The following is a 23,778-nucleotide window of genomic DNA, read 5'->3' on the forward strand; positions in this document are numbered from 1 at the left end:
GCCTTCCTTTTCTTTTTTGCAGTACAGTAGCAAGACTTCATTTTGCAACCTAAAACCTTTGTGGGTAACAGTAGGTAGGGAACTGTTCACAATATATTTAATTTGCAGTCTTCAGTGATGATATTTGTTTCAAAATGATGGTAACATTGTCTTAATAATATAAATAATGCCAAATATTATGCTTGAAGACATGTGCTCAGTTAATGCAGCCAAAAATTATATCAATCAATCGACCAATCGATTAAACAATCAATATTTTAATTAAACTTGAGGGAAAAATTCAAAACAACACTAGCACTGCACAAAAAAACATTGTAATAAGGTCATTCAAGAGTATAAAGTCATTATACAGATGGAATGTTTTAGCAGCAATTTATCCAAAGATTTCAGTTATACCTTTCACTGGGTTTTATAAAATATTCTTCAGTCATTTCAGAGTATTTGAAGTTTATTAATCACATTATCAAGCTTGTCCAAAAAGACACCAAGACTAAATTATTAAGAGAAAAGTGAAGGACTCAAATCATTCAGAAATCTCTCAATCTAAATTTTAGCATATTAGATTAAAATAGCTCCAAATGATCTATTTGGGAACGGATTCATTAATAAATGCAGACTAATCCATCAAAATGATAATGGCTTTTTCTGAAGAGTCAATTTTTTTCTATCCTGCATGTATCAAAATTCAATTGCAGCAAGGCTATGAAGCAAACAAATAATATCTTGTATCACTATGCCTAGATTTTCTTTTTTTAAATAAGAACAATACTCGTTGGGCCAAACCTTCACGTCATGTAAATTGTTATCTGCTCTAATTACATTAAGTCATGTAAGAAGTTTAGCCCTTATGTTTTTGCCATCAAGTCATAATACAGATGCATTTGACCACTTTTGTGCAATTTGTAGCCAAGGGTCCCATTAAAGAGCATCTGGAGAAATTAATTTTTTTTTGGTACACAGCGGTTTTTCTGTGACATTTTTTGCCCTATACTAATAAGTGGTCTGGTTTTGTGCAGCTTTTCCACTTTTCAGTTTCCACAAGGATTTATTGCATTGAGGTGGGCAATGGCTAAAAGCTGGTCACTGTTACATTCTAGAAATAACTGGCACCACCTTTGAACGGTAATTTCTTAAGCATTAGTTCTCCTAGTTCACATTAATATCCCAGTTAATTCTCTGTACACACAAGATCTGATCAGAAACACTAAAAATCACCTCTAAATAATTTCTTTAGTCTATAAAATTTCAGGATTCCAAATAATGTTCCCCACATCTTTTTTATTTTTTTTTCCCCTATCAGTGTTTATTTTATACAAGACAGAATGGCCCTAGCAAGCTCCAGTACGAATGCAACCCATGTTGTCATATATCACAAGCCACTGATATAACTCCATACAGCAGGTTACTCACTAGACTTGAGATCAGTCTTGTGGGGTTACAACCTCTTCTATATTCAGTTTCATGTTTTCCATGTTTAAATCTGTTCAACTACCTTCAGAAGCTGCAGAAGCTGCAGAACCAATGACTTTTATGAAATCTGGGAGTGTTAGTCTAGAGTTTAGCAAAGAAGTGTTTTGCCTCATTTTGCCAGGCAATGGACCTGATGGAGTGTTAGTCCTAGTGTACTGCATGACCAGTCAGATCACCAGGAGTATCTCAGCCTTTGGTTATGAAAATTTTGAGTATGAACCCATAGGCTGTGTCCTGGAGAAGTCTGGTAAGTAAAAAGTTTTTAAAAATTAGTTTGGAAGTGACGTGTAGTGTTCTTTTATCATGGTTCAAAACGTGTCAGAGAAATTCTTCAAGCTGCATACATATGAAGACAAAACTGGCACTATAAAAATGTGTCAATAGGATATACTGTGGAAGAAACTCAGATTTCTTTTGGTCTGCACATAAGAAATGGGAACAAACTTCAGATTTCCACAAAAAATTTCGCAGTTTTTCTTGTACTCCATCTTCTTTACAGGACTAAAAGTTCTGTGTCAATCAACAGGCCTGTTTCATATCTCAGGCAAGATGCTGAGGCATAGGGACTGAACCTTTCCATTTATGTTTGAAATCCACATGCTGATAATGCACACACGGAGTCTAAAAAAATTGATCACAGCTTCATGCCCATGACTTCAAATCTATCTGCTTATACATGTATGTGGCTTTCAGCCAGTGAAAAGTTGACATCTGGACAATGGGAATTGCATGGGTTGCACCTTGGGGGCCTTGGCATGGTGTGTGTAACAGTGGCAGAAATTTATTCAGTTGGGGATTCCCATTTTTCTGGAAAATCAATGTCTTCCCAGGACTTTCTTCATAATGCAACATAACAGTAGTGAAACCTTGAAAAAGTTTTCACATTTTCTATTCACTTGTTCTCTTTCAGTACTTTATATGGATTTCAGTCATATTCAACATTAGAAGTACTGTTTAAAATTTTCCTGTGGAAAAAAGAGTGAACTTTTTGAGAAGCTTCAATTCAGACTTCTGAAAAAGCTCATCCCAAGATTTCAGTGCTGAAATATGGCATTCAGATGCATGATATAATACTTAGACTGGAATATTTCTAACCACAAATGGCAGATACTAGGCTGATCCAAGCATATTTTCTTGTTTCCTGGTCCAAAATAGCTCCTGCTTGAATTGTAACAAAATAGCTATAGTCAACCATAAGCAGGAGAAAGAATAGAGAAGCGAGAAAAGCAGCTGTTCCTTGCAGAAACAGAGTATGTGGTGTGATGGTAGATGCCTGTTTCCAAAATACTTCATTATGGCACAGATTGGGAACTGCCTGATGTCTAATTATACACTGACTATAGACACTGATGGTCCAGGACTGAATCCAATTCAGTGGAAAAAAATTTACCTTGCTTACCATGTTTTCTTCATAGGAGAAATGGAATGGCAATTAGCATGTGAGCCCAGGCAGCTGATGGCTTTTACTGGATATATCAGTGCTTGAGAGTGAGAAACCTGATTCTGAGGTGGATGAATGAGCATCTTTGTTTAAGTTTAGTAAGATAAAACAAAACTATAGTCATTTATATAATTAAATATAATAAAAAAATTTCTGGTTCCCCTAACGGTGAGTTTGGCTCACCAGGACAAGGAATTCCCAGTCCTGGATGGAAACTGCCAGTACTATCACTTCTGCAGGTGCATACAGAGTAATGTTCAGTTCTGTAATCCCACAATGCAGGACAAACGTCTTAAGTGGACAAGAAAATATATTAAAAAACAGGTGAGTAATCTGTTTAGTTTGGCAGCCAATAGCTTCTGTTTAAATATTTAGAAAATACTTCAGCACTTAGTAAATCCAAGTAGAATAAAGTATCATTGCCACACCAAGTTATTAAGCTTTAGTCTCAAAAAGATTTGTGACAAGTGTTTAAGATAAGGTGCAGAAATTCATGTGCATAGCTCTTCTGTTGCCTAGTATTGTGCTGTTGACAGCTGTATGGAGCAATTAGGCACAAAATACTGCCAACGTATCTTGAATATACCTAACATTATCTGGCTTAGCTGGTGATGATTCTTTCCTTTAGAGTGATCATAGCTACCTGCTTGGGTTGCAGACTGAAAGTACTGCTCAACCGTCTGTCTCATTTACTCATTAAGAAGATGGTGATCTGTCTTGTTTTGTTCCAGGAGGGTACTTTAGGCTTGTGCTGGGCATCGATAGGTTTCTCTCTTTTGAGAAAAATACTGGTAGGATTTTAAAGACTTAGATAGCATATATATATATATATATATATATATATATATATGTATATATATATGTGAAAGACTGTATTTAGGGAGGTTTTTAATACTTTGCTAGTTGCTCAGAACAGTTTATTACTTGCTTTAAAGGCAAGAAATCTCTCTGTTCTTCAGGTAGTTGTGGGGAGATGAGTGTGAAGCTTGGAAAATGGAGCATGTGTGCTGCCCCATTTAAAGGCACCTTCCCGAGGACATGAATGGTTAATTTTTTGTGTGAAATCCAGGGCAATGATATTAGAAAGCTAGGAGGAGCTTTTGAAGCCCTGCACTATTCTCCAGGTCAGCGTAACATGACTGAGACCCTTTTTTGTGTAGTCCTGACTAGAAATATCGTAATAGAAATATCACAATAGCAGCTCTTGCAGCAGAAATATACAGCCTTTATGCTACATGGAATAGCAAGTTATTTGAGAGTGAGGAGAGGATAAATTATACCTGTATTTTCTACCCATGATAAAAGGGTACGTAGCATATGTGATAATAATTCCTGGTACCTCAAGGTAGGATTTACTCACTGTATTTATGTCCTTCCTAGTCTCTCTGAAACTAACAGGTAAGATGACTGGAATGAGAAATTCCAGATGCCTCTCTCCACCATTTATATGACTTTGACTCCAGCTATGTAATACTCTCCTTTGTGAAGTCACTTCTGATAATGTCAGGTTCTTTTTCCCTACTCTAAATGAGGGCAGAATACCTTTTGGTGAGTACTTCTGAATCACAATAGCCTACATGAAATGGTTTTCATTTCACCGGGTAATGAATAGTATACTGTCTCCTTCTACATATTTCAGTATGTGAAAATTCATTCCTACACACAACCACAGCTTGCCTGAGTTTTCTTAATTGAAGAACATCCCATGCAAAAAGTCATTTAGGACTGTAACAGATGCATTGCTTTATTTAGGCAGAATCAGTCTTGTTATCTGTCATTTTGTGGCTGATGTGAAAGCTATGAATGGCGCGTTGGCATTATCTGTTTGACAGTGATTTGATGCAATACTATGCTGTGCTATAAATTAGTGTCAAGAACCAAAATGCTAATGATAGAGGCCCCTCTATGCACTGGTGACTTAAATAGCATGTTTCTTTAAAATTCAACAGTGACTCACTTTCTTTTAAGTAAAGCCCCTCCGAGCTATTTAAATGATGCCATGAAGTTCTAGTGCATACTTCCTTTGATTCTGGATACTTTGGTGTTTACTTGAATAACTACCCAAATAATCTTTTGAGCATTGTACTGGGTAATACCTTGAAACCTATTGTTTTGTGTAACCAGATTTTTTTTCAAAGAAATTTTTGATTATCAAGTAAACTGGTGGAACTCTGTTTGCTCATTTTCTACATGAAATTGAATTGAAGCTGACAGTGGTTTTCTGTTCTTTCTTGGATATTATACTAGACCTAAGTGAAGTCCTGAACAGCATTTTGAATGTACTCATCACCTTTTAGGACTCTCTTTCATGTAATCAAATTGGTATTGATTAGACAGAATTTCCCAGGACTGATGAAAGGATTTTACTCTTGGATGCCTAGACCCTTCAAGTACACACTGACTGAGCACTACTAAACTCAGGGGCACCATCACAGTTTAATCAGCTGGGGATTCAGACACATATATCAGGAGGATCTTCTTTGTCACAGTTTTGTGCATTGATGAACACTGCTGATGACATATTAGTTTTTCTCCAAGTTTCAAATTCATTTTATCCAGGCAAATATGTCAATGTGTCTACTTTCTGCTGCCATTTTCATCCCTACACACACATATTGAGCACCTCAAAGCTCTTTTGGATTGAAGTCATTCCCAAGACAGTGCTATTGAAAAAGAAGTCTTTGTTGATGATGATCTATTATATTCTGCTAATATGTCCCTACTGCAGATATTATCTACACACTGAGGCATATAGAGAAATAAAAAGAGAGACCTCAAAAAGAAGAAAATGCATCTTGTCATTTAGAATATTTAATAATGGGGTATGCTCTTTTCTTTTCAGAAAAAAACAAAGATTTTAGAGTAGCATTTCTCCAAACCAGACCTGAACGGATGACAAAAAATTCTTTCCCAAGCCCGAGATCTTTCTGTCATCTGTAACTTCATCTTGTTGAGTAAAAGGGTTGCAAGGTGGCAAATGAGTTCTGCAGCAAAAGTGAGGGAAAATAATAACGATCTCAAAGAAGAATGCCTTCTACTGAAGATATATTTTGAAGAATGACTCTTTTAACAGTCCTGAAAGTTGCTATAGGGCTTCTAATTCAAATACCTCAGGTCATTTATACATAAAGACAGAGACTGCAGAAAAGGATATTTCAGGTAACCATCACTTAATCTGAAAAATGATTTATCGTTTGAAAATATCATCCTACTCTGCACCTGGAAAGAAGCTGGATAAAACCTCTTCATTAACTATTCATAAGTATAAAATATCTCATAATAGACTGACCATTCTTGTTCCACTTCAAATTCTCTGTAAGAGACTCATTAGTAATATTCTGACAACAACAAAATAAATCAGTTTGGCATAATATATCCTGCAGGTATTGCTAATAAAGTCCTAAATTGTGGTTCACACATAAATGGAAGTACAAATTGTCCTTGTTCCATGCCAAATGCAGTTGTGAACAATGACATGTCTGGAAATATTCATATCATCAATCCTGAAATCCATGTGTGTTTCAGTGAGGAGAAAAATCTAGTTACATGTCACTCCCAGACTAGACATACGTAGCTGAGGAATGACAAAATTGCTTCTTTTCAGTTTCATATTGACAGAATTTTTTTTAATGCAAGCAATTACATAACCTAAATTGTCCTCAAAGCTCACCAAAAGTGAAAGGATCAAAGGATGAAAACCAACCACTGGGCAAGGTGCGCACCTACAGGTTCTGTCTATGGAGCAGGGCAATTTCCACTCCAGAGCTCTCCTTTCTCTTTTGTGTTCACTTGAGGTAATTTTTATAAATTGAGCATACAAGTTGTCTTCATGATTGCTGAATTCAAATAATACCTTAGGAAGAAACAAAAAAAAAAAATCTCATAATGGAGTATCTGTTCAGTGGCAGGAAGGGTAGACAGAGCAGGGCCTGTGAGTAGCTGAATTTGTTGGAGTTAGGAGGATGTTTACAGGAAAAGGTAAGGAAGAGAAGACAGGTGAGGACAAAAAGAAAGAAATTAGGAAGTGATAATATAAAAAAGGAAAATCAAGGGAACAGGAGATAAAAGGTGCAACAGAAGTCATACAGAACAAATCCTCTGATGCCTTAGAGTGGCTGCTCACGATGAATCTTGTGTTTAACACACCACCTCGATTATGGAGCTCTAGCAGCAGCCCTGTTGTCTTACTGCTGTCACTAGAGGCAAAATACAGACACTAAGAAGTTCATTTAAGGGAAAGAAATTGTAAATGGGCACATTCAGGATAAGGCAATGAGTTGTCTTTCTTGTTCTCTTGGGTTTTTCTTCCTCCTAAAATCTTGTTTTCTCCCTAGATTCATGTACAATTGTCACAGCCAGTACTTCCAACTTTGTTTTCCTGTTGCTTTGTCCCCTGTTTTTGCACAGCATTTTGACTAAATCAAACCCAAAACTTGCAGAGGTGGGACAGAGGACTCACCCCACCCCCAGTGCAGTGGCAAAGGAAGTCAGCACGCTTCCCTTTGTCTTTCCACTGTTAGTAACTCTCAGAAGACCACAACTGCCTCCCCACACTCCCACATGAGAAAACTTTACCTAAGTGTTTCACCGGATGATCCCCTTCTTTTCCACAGGTTCACCAGACTGCTGGAGCGGCTGGCGGCCGAGGATGACTTTCCATCCCCTACATGCATGCGGACTACCGTTGATGTGGTGAACGCGCTCCGCACATTCCTCTCCGGCTTGGCGAGGATGATGTAGACCTTGGGCACAAACATACAGCCAAGGGCCACCGTGGCACTCAGACTCACTGAGAAACACATGGTGATTATCTTGTAGTTGCTTCCAAAATATATTGGCACAAAAGCCAGCCAAATGATGCAGGTGGTGTACATGGTGAAGGCAATATATTTTGCTTCGTTGAAATTAGCTGGGACATTTCTTGTCTTAAATGCATAAAAGGTGCAGCTCAAAATTAGTAGCCCATTGTATCCAAGGGGAGTCACAACACCCAGGTTGGTGGTGTTACAAATCAGGTAGACCTCTCGGATGCTTGGGTAATCATGCATTATATCTGGTGGCTCCATTATAAAGAGGGCAACTATGATGCCTAATTGTATACATATCAAGATAAATGCAATAACCAGCTGGGCACAGGCACTCATGAACCTAGGTTTCTTTGTACAAATTTTCTTCTTGCTTCCAGCCAGGATTCTTGCGATGCGATTGGTTTTAGTTACTAGAGCGGAGTAGCTCATAGCTGGTGAGAGGCCGATGCCAATTCGCTGAAGGTAGCAGTAAATCTGTTGAGGTTTTGCAATCAGACAGAAAGTGCACAGGTAACCCAAGCAGATGCCGGCCAGAATGATGTAGCAGAGTTCTCGGCTGGATGATTTGACCACTGGAGTATCACGGTACATTATGAACACGATTGTAACAAACAGCGTGGCCAACAGACCCAGGCATGCAAAAACAACGGCTGCAATTGGCTCGGGATCACCCCATCTGAGATACTGGACTGGGATTAGGTCACAACCTACAGAAAAAGAAAAAGAGAGAGGCAAATTGAACTATGTAGATATGAGATTCTTTAATGATAGTTAGATTTTTCCTGGTATTTTTTCCTTTTTGACTTTCAGGGAGCTGACATTGTCTTGAGTGTAGGCTCAGATTGTATTAAAATAATGTCAAAATAATGGCACAATAAGTACATTTCAGTGATAGCTTATTTCAGTAATACAGCTTATCTGGAATACAACATGATGACCAAGCTGATTAGGGTAAGTCACCTCTCACAGTGGAAATTTACCTTTTAAATTCTATGAAATATAGGAATTTATGAATGAATTTCCTCAGCAAGTTACACTACCCCAGTACAAAGTGCTTCAGAGTTCTCTGCATACTATTTGCACTTAAAGGACGAGATGTGAATCCTACTAATTATACTGTACACTATGAAGGATATTGGTATTTTCTTAATGATTGTGGAAAGAAATCTCACAGACTCTAGCTGTCAGAAAAAGAGAGAGTGTTTCTGATATGTGCTACCTTTTTTCTAACAAAAATTTTCTAGAATTGGACTTGTAAGTAATAGGTAATTTAGAATGGGACACCGTACTCACTTTTTTTTCTGCCATTCATCTTTCTGAATTTTCTAAAAAATTAAAACCTAATCTTGTGAAATAAAAATGAAGTTAATAAAATGCAACAAAGCAGAATTAGCAGTGAACCCATTTAAGGACACATTTTTCAGTTTTGCATAGGTTTCAGTAAATCATTCTATGTGTCTGCATCACAGGAAGTCAAAAGGCTTTTAATTCTACAGTGCACAGATCAATAGACAGGAGTAAAATGTGTCAGAAAAATTGTTGCTGGCATTCCTTCTTCTCCCCTCCTTTGTGTTTGCACTGTTGAGGCTGGATAAGTATTTCTACTTTCTGGCCAGTCTGTGATCTCTTCCAAGATTTCTGGGCAGACATTGTTCCTGACTACAGCCAGAATGACTAGGCACATGATGGCATCCATCCTTGCATTTTATTCCCAAAAACTGAATCTTCTGTTCAGGTCCTTGGACCTCGCTTCTTTTCATGACTTTCACTCAAGATGCAGATGGGTTCTGTGCCCTGTGGCACCAGAGTATACAATACCATTCCCTACAAACAAAAGATTTGTTCTCAGGTGATATCCAGGCACTTCCTGGGAGGCAGGGCTTCAGTAAACGTAGCAGTTGCTCCAGAACAAAAATATAATAAAAAGGGGCACAAAACCACACCTTTCTCTTAGGTTTTATTGCTGAGCAGACATCATGTGGTGCAGGATCTTCCTTTGGACAGTTTGGGTCAGCTGTCCTGACTGTGTCCTCTCACAAGATCTTGCTCATACCCAGCATACTGGTGAGGGAGGAATGTTGGAGAAACAGCCTTGATAAATGACTGCTCTGTTATCAATGTGTCTCTAACTACCAATGCAAAGCACAGCACTGTGAGGGCTGCTGTGGGGAAAATGAACTCCATCTCAGCTGGACCCAAGACAGTAATAAAAATGGGGAGGACCTTGATGTTCTGGAATATAACTTCCTGAAAACAGTGGACATGCTGGCACTGCCAGCTAGGGCAGGATAGCCGGGAGCGGATGATGGAATGGAGAAAATATAACTAAAAGCTTTTATTTCTCCTATAATTGCAATGAGCTTGACTAGATTTGATTGCAAAATCTAAATTACTTCAAAATTTGTATTTGTGTAATCATGTTGCTGTCTTCTACTTAGGTCATGCAGGAGAGTGTCATCCTGACTTGTGGCTCGTGACAAGGCACTTCACGCTGTGAAGATCGAGTGCCAGGTGCTGACATCTGCAGTGAGGATAGTTAGGACTGTCTGCTGGGTATGTGGATGCACAGAAATTTCAATTAGTTAGGCAACCTGGGATCTCAATGGTTTGATGAGCAGGAGTAAATGTACATATCAGGACGAAAATTTCTACATGCGAGATCTATTGTATGCATTTTCCTGTATTTTAAGTGGAGTTTCGAGTTTTCCAAATCAGCCACTAACATTCTTGGTAGAAAAAATCGTTTCATGAAAGTATTGGGTAGATATTAGGCCTAACTCCTTTCTTCTCCAAGTATTTTTTCATTCTGTATCTCAACAGAAATAATATTTTTGAAGATCTTATACCTTCAATCAGGTGACAAAAGTACAAGGCAAATATTTCTGTGTTCTTGTAGAGAGTGGAAAAATCAGTAGGATTGGGGTCAATGAGTCTTTGACATTAGTGCAATTAAAGTATACAAGTTTGCAGTCACTTTAGTATAAGAGAATTGGGCTCATTACTGACTACAGATTAATTTGCTATCCCTACTTGCCTGCTTTGATGTGAAAAGTTTTCTCTTGCATTAATAAAATTATTACCACACCTAAATTTAAGAAAGACATTGGATTTTTATGAAACATTCTCACTGCATTAGTTGATGATAGCTTTGTAACTCTTTCTGGTTTTTTTGGTTTTCTTATTCAGTATTCAGTGTGAGGGAGACACTATATTTCTTTCTGACTTTTTAAAGTTTTAAGTAGCACAGTAATCGCATCATTAAAATCAACATTTTACACAAGTGAGAGTAGTGAAAAAGGGTGAAAACAAGAAGGAATCCTCTGTAGTGTACAGATATCCCACTGTGGGGTCTTCCTCAGGAAGTTTTATAAGTAAATGACCTCTAAATATATTTCTGATTTTAGCAAGATTTAATTAATATTTTGTGGAAACAAATAGTTTCCAGCTTCTAACACTGCTACGTATTCTTGACAGGAAATTTGAAGAGAAAAGGTCTCTATCTGGCAGCTGGCCTTTGCATGCAGACAGTGATATAGGGGCTAAATTCTGCCTCATTTCTAATGTTGTAGCAGAGGTGAATCATAAGCAAGTTTTTCTCATTAGTTTCAGGCTATTTCATGCCTTCCTTGCTTTATTACTCTTTTTACATTTTCTTGATGAAATACCTGAGAAAAAAGTTGAAAACTTATCCTATTTTTCCCATCACTGAGTGCACTTTACAAGGAGATTGCTAAACTTTGCAATGATTTATTCCTCAATTAAGATTTAAAGACTGGATCATCTTCATGAAACAATGATTGGTGAAGTTTTCATGTAATAATTTTGCAGGTAATGGTTTCTGACAATGGCACCTTTTAGAGAAGGACTACTAGATCAAGTAAAAGAAAGATGGGAAAACAGCACTGTGAGTGTTCGTGTTAGACTGATGGCCAAGACAAAAGCTGAAGAATGGTACCACAAAAAGAAGTCATTCCTGTCAATGGTCATGACAACACCCCATAGCCTACCTCTTACACTTTATCAACAACTCCAGACACCTGGAAAATTTTCTCTCCTAGCTGGCTCAGAAACAGGTGGAACAAAGCCAGCAGACTTGTCTTACGGTGCCTATAGTGTGCTGAGGCACTAAGGTGGACTTTGGCTTGTGGAAAGGCTGTTTGGCCTCAGTCCAATTTGGAGCAGGTGTCAAGTTGTTCTGTGATCAAGAGTGCCTGGAGCCCCAGTAAAATAGGCATAAAACTGCCCTTGTGCTCTTCTGGCCAAAAAGACAGCCAGTGTGGAGCAAGACACCAGATACACATGTGAATAGCAAGATGAGCACATAGAAAAACATCAGAATTCCATTTAACAAACTAGGGAAAGCTTTTCTCAAAAGACCAGTAAAAACCACAAAGAAAATACAGATAAGGATGTCTAAGGATCTTTTGAGAAAAATTGTAGTTTCTGGTATTTTGGAAGACTCGACCTACTTTATGGATGGACTAAATTTTTTCCGTGAACAAGGAGAGGAAATGCTCTTGAAGGCCTGACCACTGCCATAGGCCTATAGTAGGTGTATTAGTACACTGTCCTCTTTCTGTAGAGCCAAATTTGTCCCTTATTTCTGGTCTTTCATATTGCATTAAAATTAGTTCATCTGGGAGAAGAGTTTAGACATATAAAGCACTATATTATAGACAATATTTTCTGTGGATTTGTTTCTTAGCACGGTTTTAATTTGTAATTATAGCCTGGACACCTACAAGATGCTTTCAGCATCCATAAAAATGTATTAGCTTAGCACTGAGAAATCCCTTCCATGGTAACCGATAAAAAATACATAACTAAACTATTTTCAAAGGTAAACTTGACAGAATAGGGATTGTGGATAGGATTGACTCTGAAAAGTGAAGGTAATTTAATGAATTCTCCTAAGTTAACATGATGAGCTAAAGCTCACTGAATCTGCACAAGGAGACTAAAACTGTCAGAAAATTGCTGCTGGTTTAGTTAGTTCTAAATATTTTGCAGTTGGATTTGGCATCCCAGTCAGCAAGTTTGACCTGTTAAAATAGATTTGATTTTCTTGGTAATTTTTCAGACATCATTCCAAGGTTATTGGAAGCCTGAACACCAAGGTTGAAACTCAAACAACAATCTAGCCACATTTTAGTAATGAATGTGCCTTCATATGGTATTTAGCACTCATTATTCAAAGTCATGTTATGAAATTAAATATTTTATATTGATGCTTCTAAATTTTTCTCTCATTATAATCCCAAAAGATGGGAGAGGGATATCTTGATTAGTTATTTAGGTTTCCATATATATCGAAAGCTGAGATGCAAAAATGTCGTCATCAGAATAAAAATCTGCATAAAGCTCATGGGGTAGCTTTTATAATTAGTTTATTTTTTTCAACCCAAACATTACCCAAACAGAGAATTGCATTTTCCAGAGTCCTCATGGGCATATCAGACCCCTGACCTTCACATGAAATCTGGACCATCTGAAGGGAGAGAGGACATTAACATGTCAGAACTTTGTTCTGGTGCTGTGGTAAATTATTGTAGTTACCAGTTCTTTGCCCTGTTCTGGTGGGACTTTTTTAACCTCTTACAAGAGCAGGACACGTAGAGGTGTCTTAGCTGCTGCAGCTCCCACACTGGCACATTTACTGAAGCTATGAGCAAAGATAGCTTTGCACAGGCAATGAAGGCAGCCGATGATGGTGCATGTCACCTCTGCAGGGCAGTATTTGGGATTGGTCACATCTTACTCCATGAAAGCTGGAGCACCTGTAGCTCAGGGGCCTGAATCCCCAGTAACTGGAAAATGTGGATTTAGCTGTGCACTGAAGTACGAGGTGAAGCCATGAATCTTAGAATAGTACAATAAAGTTACGTTGAGACTATATGGGAAATTATTCCTTAATTACACAAGTGTGCAGAAGGACAGGAACAACTGATGAATTACAACAGTCAGCTCTACTGTTTTGATTTAAGTTTCACTAAAAATTGCTGGCTCTGTGTGTTGCAAATGTTTTGTTCCAAATTCCATCTTTCTTTTATATAAGGCACAATTACAAATGGGTTCTTCTGGCTTTGTTGGCAAGTTCCCCTTTGTCCAGCCCCGGAGCCTCTGAGCGCTGCTTGTTGAGCTCAGCAATACTGAACAAGCTCACCTGAGCCTAAAGTGCTCTGTGGCTCATGCTGGACTGGAAGCTGAAGTTCACACCTTACCTGGAACAAGCAATTGAGGGAAGAAAATTGTGCAAACCCAGAACCAAAGGAGAAGAAAATGAGATCCTGGTCATAATATTATGACCTGAACCCTTAACTCATCCACATACACTTTTTCCAAGAGGAAGAAAGTGAAAGTGACTTATGGCAAGGGTTACATTTCATTTGGAGTAAGAAATGAAAAGGAAAGAGAAATAAAGGGCACGGAAAACAGGGTGAAAACTGGACATTATCTCTGCTGATGTGCATTTCTATCATTAGAAATAATCAGATTAAAATTGTGTTCTCCTACCCTCAGTCTCAATTACAGCCTTAACAATTATGATCAAAAGCAAAATACTAGTAACGTTTCAGCAGAAAAATCAATGTCAACACAGACTAAATTATGTTCTGACCTGTGTCAAACAACTGCTGAAATCTCCCATGGCTGCAACATTTTTGCACGAGGGAATGCAAGAAAGCAGCCTGATAGGAGCAAGCAGTTACCCTTTGAAAATATTTTGGGTATAAGATGAATTACTTTTTGCTTGGGTGAGGGGCAGAATCCAGTCTTATGGGACAACTGAGACTCTGACCCCCATGACTTCTGCCATGCACAGTTTTCAGTCCTTTCCATCCAAGGGCTTTTTGGATAATCCATCTCTTATCTGTCACTTCCAGATGGGCAGCAAAATCATGACACTGCTATCCTGGCTTTACTGTACTTTATTTGGTAAAAGCAGTTTTGTAGTTATAGTAAAAATATATATTTCTGATATATACTCTCACCCTTGATTGGCCAAAAAAAAAAAAAAAAAAAAAGAAAAACAAACACAAACAAACAAACAAACAACCCCCCCCCCAAAAAAACCTCAAGAGGTGTAAATTGTTAAGCTCCTATTTCCATGGGAATCCAATTAAGGAAATCAAATAGTCTACATATTTGGAATACAGAGAGACTGAGAAAAATGTCAATACAACCTGAAAATAATTCAATTGTCACTGGAATTAATATAATCTAATTTTCTTGCCATTCCTGAGGTCACTAGAAAAAACTTTGGTTTTGGTATTGTTGTATGCTGTCCTTGAATGTCAGAAAGAGAGAATAATAGCTTCTTTCTCACCTCAAAAAGGTCCTTAAATGCTAGTGGTAACTGAACCAAGATGTTCATTCATACGCTGCAAAAGCTCTGAGACATTGAACAAAATTTATTTGGTCTTTCTAGAGCATAATTTTTGAATGCAGAAAGCCACATCCTCATATTCTCCTAAAGCTTTTTTAAAAATTAGTGCCAGTGTTGATTATCAGCACTAAGAAAATCCCTCCGTTTGTATCTAAACTTGTGTGGCATCTATTTCTCTTCCACCTGCTGTGAATATAATACAAAGAAGGGCTTTGATGAAGAGTGGATTGACCGGCATATACTTAAACCACTGAGTTCCGCCTGCTGGAGCGGAGTCCGTGGCTCAACCTTGCTGGCCGCACTAATGTGTAAATTGGTGCTGTGTTGTATGAATGCTGCCAACACAACACATGGGGACTTAGGGGAGCCACAGCAGATTGATAACTTGATATTAAGCCAGAAGGGAGAAAATTACTTCTGGTATGTGTTGGGATAGTACATACAAGTCTTTAAAAAGGAAACAACTTTCTGTCCAAGGTTTCTGCCCAAGGAGGAGCCTGATCCCTGGGGAATATTGATGCAAAAGCAATCTGAAATTAGTAATGAAATAAAATATGGGCAGTTAACATTACTTTTCTTGCCTCAACTTCAGTATGGAGTTCTAGATGGAGACATTTTCCAGTAACTGATTTAATCAAGAGAAACTCTTGTTCTCATTTACCTTTTCCACTACCTTTGAATCTGCTGTGCCTTCAATGTCTTTTTTGTGTTCTGAGAATACTTTGTTTTCCTACACATATTGCATGCCTTCTGTATTTCCCCCCTGCTGCATCTGAATTCTGATATTCCATAGGTGGCTGAAAAAGTGCATTAATCTGTCTTCCTTTCTGTCAGCAACATTGCTGCCATTACATGTTTTATTTAGTGACTTTTGTGGCACAAAACTCATGCTAATCATTGAGCACAAGAAAGATGTAAGCAATGTTTTGTTATGTGAGCCAAGAAAGGACTCCAAATAAGTTTTTATCCAAGATCAGATCTCTGGCAAACAGTGAGGTGCAGCTCCATGTTGAAAGCCATTTCAGGTACGTGGCTGATAAATTTACAGGACTCTCATCTGAAGGTGATCATACAGGAAAGACTTATTCTAATGAGTTTTTTATATGTGTAGCCTTGTGGAGTTGACATTCCCTAGGAAATGGCTTTATCAGGCAGCAAAGAAACTTAGTATGCTGCAGTATCAGATGTAGGGACATTTCAAGGAGATTGCTGTATACTTTAATAAACTGAAAGGAAATTTCCTTGCCAGAATACAAAATACATCAACCTCTCCTTACTTTTAATGCACATTTATTACTAAATCCTATGTTGTAAACAAGACTGAGAGGCAGTTTTATTTATAAGTGTAAAAGTTGGCACTAGAAATATGATCATTAAAATACAGCTCATTATTTTGTATGGATAAGCTGGGAATGGATTTCTTAAAATCTCTTTGTGATATAAAATTAAATAGGACAAGATCCAGCTATCATGCTGATAATAAGTTGAGTGGGGAAGTTGTGAGATGGCTGTACTCTTACTAGGAGGGCAGATTCCACCAGCTGTGCTCATGGAGGCCAAAGAGAGGGGGTTTGTTTTCCAAATAGGGCCTGCCAAATTTGTGCCTGGCTGAGAAGCAAGTGCTATATCTACTGAGGAAAATTGCTTGGCATTGATATCAGTGGTTCCTTTGTGTACAGATTGATTTTGGTCCCCATAAAGGCATAAAATGCATATCTGAAGCCAGATTAATGGTTTGCAAAATATAATTTTTCAAAAAAAAACACAAAACATTTGCTCATGTAACACACAAATCTGTTGGCTTGAGTAAAAATACAACTGATTTCCTTAAAAGCAATCACTGATGGGTGGAAAACCATTGACTCAACCCTATGAAAGCTTTTGAGGGGCCAACCCATCCCGCTCTTCCATTCTGAGGGTAAATGAGACTTTCAGAGGGTGGATCCTCCCATGAGACCAAAACACCATGTCATGCTTGAACCATGGAAATTTGTATATCCTGGGGAACCAGCTCAAAGCACAGAGCCCCTGGGGGTCAACTTGGTGGCCTGGTCACTCCACTTTGCCTTACATATGGTGCTTAGTGCCTAATTACACAAACTTCACCAAGTCAGTGGGCAGCTCCTTCCCACCCCTGGTTCTCTGGCTTCTCTGTTGGCCCTTGGAACAAATACCTTCCTAACTGACTTGTAGCAGTTCCTTTTTCAGCTGATCTATGCTGGGTAAAACTTCAGGTGTCCACCTAAACAAGGGCATGAGCTGGGATCTACAATATCTCAGACAAAATCCCTGGAGGCTGATGAGCTGACCAGTTGCACAAGCTGACCTTCATGAACGGACCAACCTGTTGCAGTAACATGGCCTTTGGAAGCTTCTGAGAAGCGTCCCTCACATTGTAACCATACCCTCAATACTCTGCTTTTGGGGACACATTCACCCTGTTCTCTTTTTCTCCCCTTCTCCTTTCTCCTGGCACAAGAAATCTTTCTCTGAGAGAAGAAGGCTTTGCTGGCTGTTTGTTGGTTGCCCAGGGAGGCAGAACTGGGGGCCAGGGATATAGGAGCATAGACACAGCAGAACTTGAAAGTCTATTTTACTGCTATTTCAGTTTTCTCAGTTGAAAGATTTTTTTCTCAGAGAAAGTGTCATGTTTGACATTTTCTGAAAACTACGCCATCAGTTTCATGGTCAAATGATATTCTTGCAATAATTTGATAGCCAAGCTCATTTATCGCAGCAATGCAACAGTCCTTAAGCAGGAAAGGATTAACTTTATAAATAAAAATCTGCCTAGAGGCCAACCCTTGCCTTACGCTCTCCCACTTGCATAAATTTGTGCAGCAAACTGTGTTTTCCTTTGTCTTTCCTCACACCTCAAAGTTTTTTCCCTCATGCATAGAAACTATAAGCAAATCAGGTCTGTGACCTATTCTGGAAAAAAAAAACCAAACCAACCAACCTGTCTTTTGTCCCCTTGTCTATACAAAGCCTGGCACAGTGAGAATATGATCCCTGAGCAGTGTTTTGAAGAGGTTTGTGCTCTGAACGTTTGAATATTTGAATTCTGTTTATTAGCCATAATGAAGAGAGGCTGTGGGATACAATGTTGGAGTAATTTATCTCCAAAGAAGCCTAACTGGTATTCTGCAAGACCATAGAGATCTATCCCATGGTAAGGATAAACACTGTGTTCCAGATGACTCTTATGAAAAAAAGACTAATGCAACCCAAAATCTGTTTGGAGCACTCAAGCTATAGCAGCAGTAACTACAGCAACTAAATCAGAACTTTGTCAGATTAAAAAAGAAGGTAGTGCACTATTCCTCTGCTTGGGGGGATAATAAAACTCTTAAATTTGATCTTCCTTAATAATTTCTCTCATAAGCACTCTCTCATAACACTGAATACAAAACTGAGACTTTTTTTTAATTTCAAGATCTAATAATTCAGGTCTTTAGAAAGGACTTGAACTATGTGAATAATTCCTGGATCAGGTTCAGCAGAAAAATACGAGCTTCAGTTCCAATTTTAGCTTTATCCCCATGTTCCCTCTGACAAAAACCATCCTCATACTCACCTGTATCTGCCATTTGCTCCTTCAGCCCATTAGATGAGAACTTTCATTGACAACACAAGCACTACCTCAACTCATTTACCTGTGAGATCCTCATTAGGCCAGGAGCCAAGCTGGCAGGCTTTGCACGTGTATTCATCGGAGACATATTCGTTTTCTTTACAAGGAGTGCAGGTCCAACAGCAACTCACTTCTCCTTTACGGATCACCTGATACAAAAATTGACATTTTGTTTTAGCATCATAAACATACATTCATGCTGACCCAGTTGCTAATTTAATTTTTTGATTTTTTTTCTAATAGAAGTTTTTGAAATTTTAATATTCCTTTTCATGATACGTTTTCAAAGACAAAATGTGACAAAAGTTCTCAGTTCTCCCATCATGTAGATACCAGAAGAAAGAATTCACCAATCGCAGAGAAGGAGAGGTGGAGAATGACAAAAAAGATATTTTTTCCCCCTTAGAATTTGGAAAGCTCCATAGATGTCAATGTTTCTCCAGAAGTCAGTGCATGATAGTGAAGACACAATTCACTCCAGTGTGGTCCATACAGAGAAACATGTCAACAGTATTATGTCCCTAAGGGTTGGTTACCCATAGAATTTTGGGTGCTTATTTTTCATCCAGTAGTGAGTGATTTATAAAACTGATTTTTCTAGACATCAAACTGAACATGCCTTTTCTAGAATTATTTAATTACTACATTTCTAATCATCCATTTCATGGTTAGAATCTTATCTTTCTCCATTCTAACATCTGACCTGATTTCTTCTTTCATAATTTACTACCAAATGTTATTGCATGCTTAGGATTGAAATGCAGATATTTCAAGATCCATATTTATCATCTCTGGGAACACCTGTGCTTCTTGTCAAAATGTCTTTCTTTTCACATAAAGTATTCCCAGTTTCTTTGCTCTTCCCAAACAGTTTATAAACAAATACTCCCAACTGCAGCATAAGAAATAGGTTGACTTTTTTATCTTTTGCAATGATGAATTCAGAAAGTGTATTCAAAGCCAAATATCTTTATTGCAATTTTAATTTAAAAACCAAACATGTGAAGGAGCATAATCAAAAAGCATTCGCAATGCTGCAGTAAAAATATATATTATATTATCTAATTTTCCTCAGCATTAATATGGGGACTTCAAAAACTTCAAATTTTGTAGGTTTTTTTTTTTAATTGTAGAGTATGAAAAGAAAAACAGCAACACCAAAACCAACACCAAAACAGTTAAACTGATAGAAAGGCTAGAAATATTCTGCAAGAGTTGAGACTAGAACTACTTGCAAACCAGAATATCTGTCCTCCAGAACAATTCATATCTTGGGATTTCTTTCATTTTGAAAGAGAATGAAAAGTAGAAGAAATGAAAAAATTTATTGTATTTGGGAAAATGCAATTTTGTACTAATTTTTAGAAATGTATTTTGATAACCTTGACACAATATAAAAATCCATAATTTTATTTGCATAAAATAGTCAAGAAAATTAAATGGCAAAATAAAACTCCTATGTTGTTATCAAAACACTGAAAATTCTAATGAACAATTAATTTACCCTTTTCTGTGTAACTTTCCAGCAAATGAAAATCTTTTGTAAAATACTTGGAATTTGACAAATCAGTCAGGACACTAGTACACTGATAATTTCTTACCCAGCACTACCACAGAAGGATTTTGTATCCTTCTCTAGAAATCAAGATAGTTCAAATTGTTCTTCAAAACTCAGAGTAAAGTCAGATTTTTTGTGTGTGTGTTAAATTGCTAAGTTGGCAATTTATTCATCTTTTTATTTTTCTTTTCCCTTTTTATCTGGACAATCCTTTGAACCTGTATTTATTCAAGTAATCATATGTCCACACCATTTCAAACGCATAGAGTTGGGTTGTATTTGGATTTTATAAAAATCTTGTGCATGGATTCACCAACTGTAGCTGAATGTTGGATAGCATCACATTTTATGTTTCAAATTCCTCCTTAATAAATCAGTCACAGAGAAGTTTGCAGGAAAACCACCACAGAGCTTGGTAGGGTCAAGGTCCCACCATCATCTGTGAAGACCATGAAGATAATGACTGTCAGGTAAACTTTGAGATTTGTGATCAATCACCTAATGAGGAGCAAACAGGTCTTTTCAGGCACTGGACTTCAAGCATATATCTAAGTGTGTGATGACTTGGCTTCATAGTGAAGAATCCTCTTGAGAGAATCCTGGGGAGCATGGACAGAAGGTGGAAGGTGACTGTGTTAATGAATATCACAAGATACTTCCCTTTACCTTTGTTTTGATAACAGATCATAAAGGAACTCAGAGCCACGCACTTCTGAAGGTGTTAGCTGTTTGCCCACCTCTGTCCTCCCCATGTGTGACTTTGTGCCTGGAGCAGGTGAACAGACCCGAGTTTAGTGACTGCGGGAGTAAACCATCCCACCTGCATTTATGTGTCTGCCGAAGGTGTGTTCTCATCAGAACCAACTATCCTACTTGCATGTCTTTTATCACCAAGGAAGAGAAAGAAGTCATTCTACACCAAGCTTCATCTTAACTGTTTTCAAAGCCTACACAAGGATGAGATGACTCCTCATCCGGAATAGCATATTATTCATAAGTCTGACATAATTCCTCATGTTTACACTGGAGACAAATACAATAGGTCTGATAAAACTCACTTAAATGATTCTGCCAAAGACTAATTAGTGAATTAAACAGGGTGACCATGTCCTAAAACTCTGTAAAACTCAGACTAAAGAGATTCACTTTGTGTTGCAGAGATTGGTCATGCCCCCATCAGCCCCTCTCTGCAGCTGCTTCCCAATTTCCAACCATGCTGTTTTAAGACATGAGAAAATTGAACTTCTAGTGAGATTTGTCAGAAATCACACCTAATTTTTTTTATTGGTTGAACATGCCCATCTCCTCATTCCACTGGCCTTTATATAAATGACTACAAGGTAAGCTATTGACTTGCAGAATTTTAACTGTTCTGCATGAAGCATCATGGAATGCTGAAGAAAAATAGTGTATAATAAATACATGACACATTCATCTATGCTTCTCGCTTGCTGCAGCATGGGAATGGAAGAAGGAAAAATAAAAAACCTGGGAGACAAAGAAGCAATAAAGCAGGTATGATTAAAAAATATGTTGCCTTTATTTCCTGAAGTTTGAATTGGGGTAGTAGTTGATGTTCTCTGGTGATACCACAGACTTAAGGTCTGATTAATAACATTCCACTCTGGCTGACTATGTCTGAAATAGTAGCAATTATTATTCATAATTTACCTGCAATTGTACTGGCAAGTCCCAGTCAGGGATTTGCACTCCACTGAATCAGATGCTGTAAAAATATGCAGCAAAAAGCCTGCAAACAATACCTGTTTGAAAGCATTCAGAATATAAGTTAAAAAAAAAAAAATCAGCAGTCCACAGATATAGGAGTCAAGAAAATGGCAGCTTATTAAAATAGTGAGATGATTATGATAAGAACTAAATACATAAGTCTGTGCATTTTAATTAAAATGTGGGATACTGTCTCCATGTAGAAGTCAAGAAAAAACTTGCTTTCGAATTTCAAGGCTGTGCATACTACAAGACTGAAGCAAATTAAGAAAATATTTACCTTTATCTGGCCTTTTTCACAGGGTTCACTGCACACAGATCTGATGATATTACTTTTCTCTGACCATATTTCATCATCGTCCATTTTCAGCTCACCATTGTCCCAGCTGCCAACATTGATATAATCATAGTAGTCCTTCCCCATTTGCTTAAAATTCATGATTTCATATCTTTGGAAACAGAAAGGAGAGACATATCTAAGTTGAAGAGAACATCCTGAAATATTTCAAATTAAAGGAACACCATACAGTCAAAAATCAAGCATGTTGAAATGAAGAAGAAAAAATTTAAAGAATTATGCTTGCCGTTGAGTATCTCACAAGAGTTTCATTGATTTCGTAATCTTGCTTTGCCTTTGTATGTGAAATTGGGGTGGTTGGGTGTTTTCTTTGTTTGCTTTTTATTAAGTTCTTTTTTGGGTTTATTGCTGGGACTTTTTTTGGGTGTTTTTTGTATCACCATAAAAAGTTCCCTGAACACCCTGGGGTTGTTACTGTGTTTCTGAGAATGACTATTTATTTAAGGAAAACAATAAAATGAGTCAAACAGAGTTAAATCTCTGCAACTTTCAGCCCTGGAAGCCAATTGCATATGGAGTTAAAGTTCCCTCTACAGCAGATGCTGAGTAATCTAAACCTATACGCCAATTCCTAACACTATGTGCTCGTCACTATCTGCAGGTGCTTATTCTCCTTCTGAGGGAAGAACACAACAGATAAACTCTCAAAATGATGTAGAAACAATCTCTGTGTGATCATGCTGTAAGACTGCAAGATGAAATTTAGTGAGGCTCCCAGAGAAGAATCAGGCATCAGTCTTCAGGCACAGAGTGCAGGAATATTTTCTTTTTTTTTCTTTCCCCTTTCTCTTCTCCAGCACTGCATCAGCAAATGCTGGTCTTTCCCATCCATACAATCATTTTTATGTAATACCTCTGTGACTGAAACACATTTAATTCCTTATACAGTATGGTGTGGAAGAGAAAAAGTACTCATGATTCAGTCCTAGGCTTTGGGTTAAAGACAGAGCTCATCAGAGTTTTCAGTTTCATGTTCCTCTTCCTCCTACTTTCTCTTCAGTTCCCACAGAGTCTTGCAGAAAGTCTGTGGAGCCACACTGGTCTCCCTCCTACAGCTGAACACCAGCCCACCTTTCTGCCATACAGGCCTGTTCTTTCGTCACTTTTTTATAAGGCATGCCTGAAAAGTTGGGCAACTCCTTGAAGAAATGATGCCATTCTTTTCTTTGCCTCCTCTTTAGAGGTTTTGAAATTATTATGTCCAAGCAATATGAAATTTACTGATGGAAAACAAGAAAACAATATAGATCAAAAAGGTTAAGAAAGTCTTGGCTTTAGAAAATCTGCCTCGTTCATAAACAAGGAGACGTCTTTTTCCTGTCAGTAGGCACCAAATTAATCCTGAAGGCAAAGCATATAGACAGGGTTGCATTAAGAGTGGTATTATAAGAGTGTAA

General features: G+C 37.8%; 1 protein-coding gene across 5 annotated transcripts in view; it reads right to left on the reverse strand.

Annotated features, from left to right (window-relative positions):
* Positions 1–23,778, reverse strand: part of GRM5 (glutamate metabotropic receptor 5) — a 246,533-nt gene that overhangs the window by 22,130 nt on the left and 200,625 nt on the right. For all 5 annotated transcript variants that reach the window (XM_066175665.1, XM_066175667.1, XM_066175666.1 and 2 more), the window contains 3 exons: positions 22,304–22,472; positions 18,760–18,886; positions 7,487–8,426 (listed from right to left, as the gene is read on the reverse strand). In XM_066175665.1, the coding sequence (XP_066031762.1) occupies positions 7,487–8,426; positions 18,760–18,886; positions 22,304–22,472 (1,236 nt within the window). The remainder of the gene's footprint in view (positions 1–7,486; positions 8,427–18,759; positions 18,887–22,303; positions 22,473–23,778) is intronic.

Source organism: Chamaea fasciata, unplaced genomic scaffold (genome assembly GCF_029207755.1).
Source record: "Chamaea fasciata isolate MVZ Bird 193981 ecotype frontalis unplaced genomic scaffold, bChaFas1.0.hap1 SCAF_2, whole genome shotgun sequence".
In the NCBI taxonomy this organism is placed as follows: Eukaryota; Metazoa; Chordata; class Aves; order Passeriformes; family Sylviidae; genus Chamaea; species Chamaea fasciata.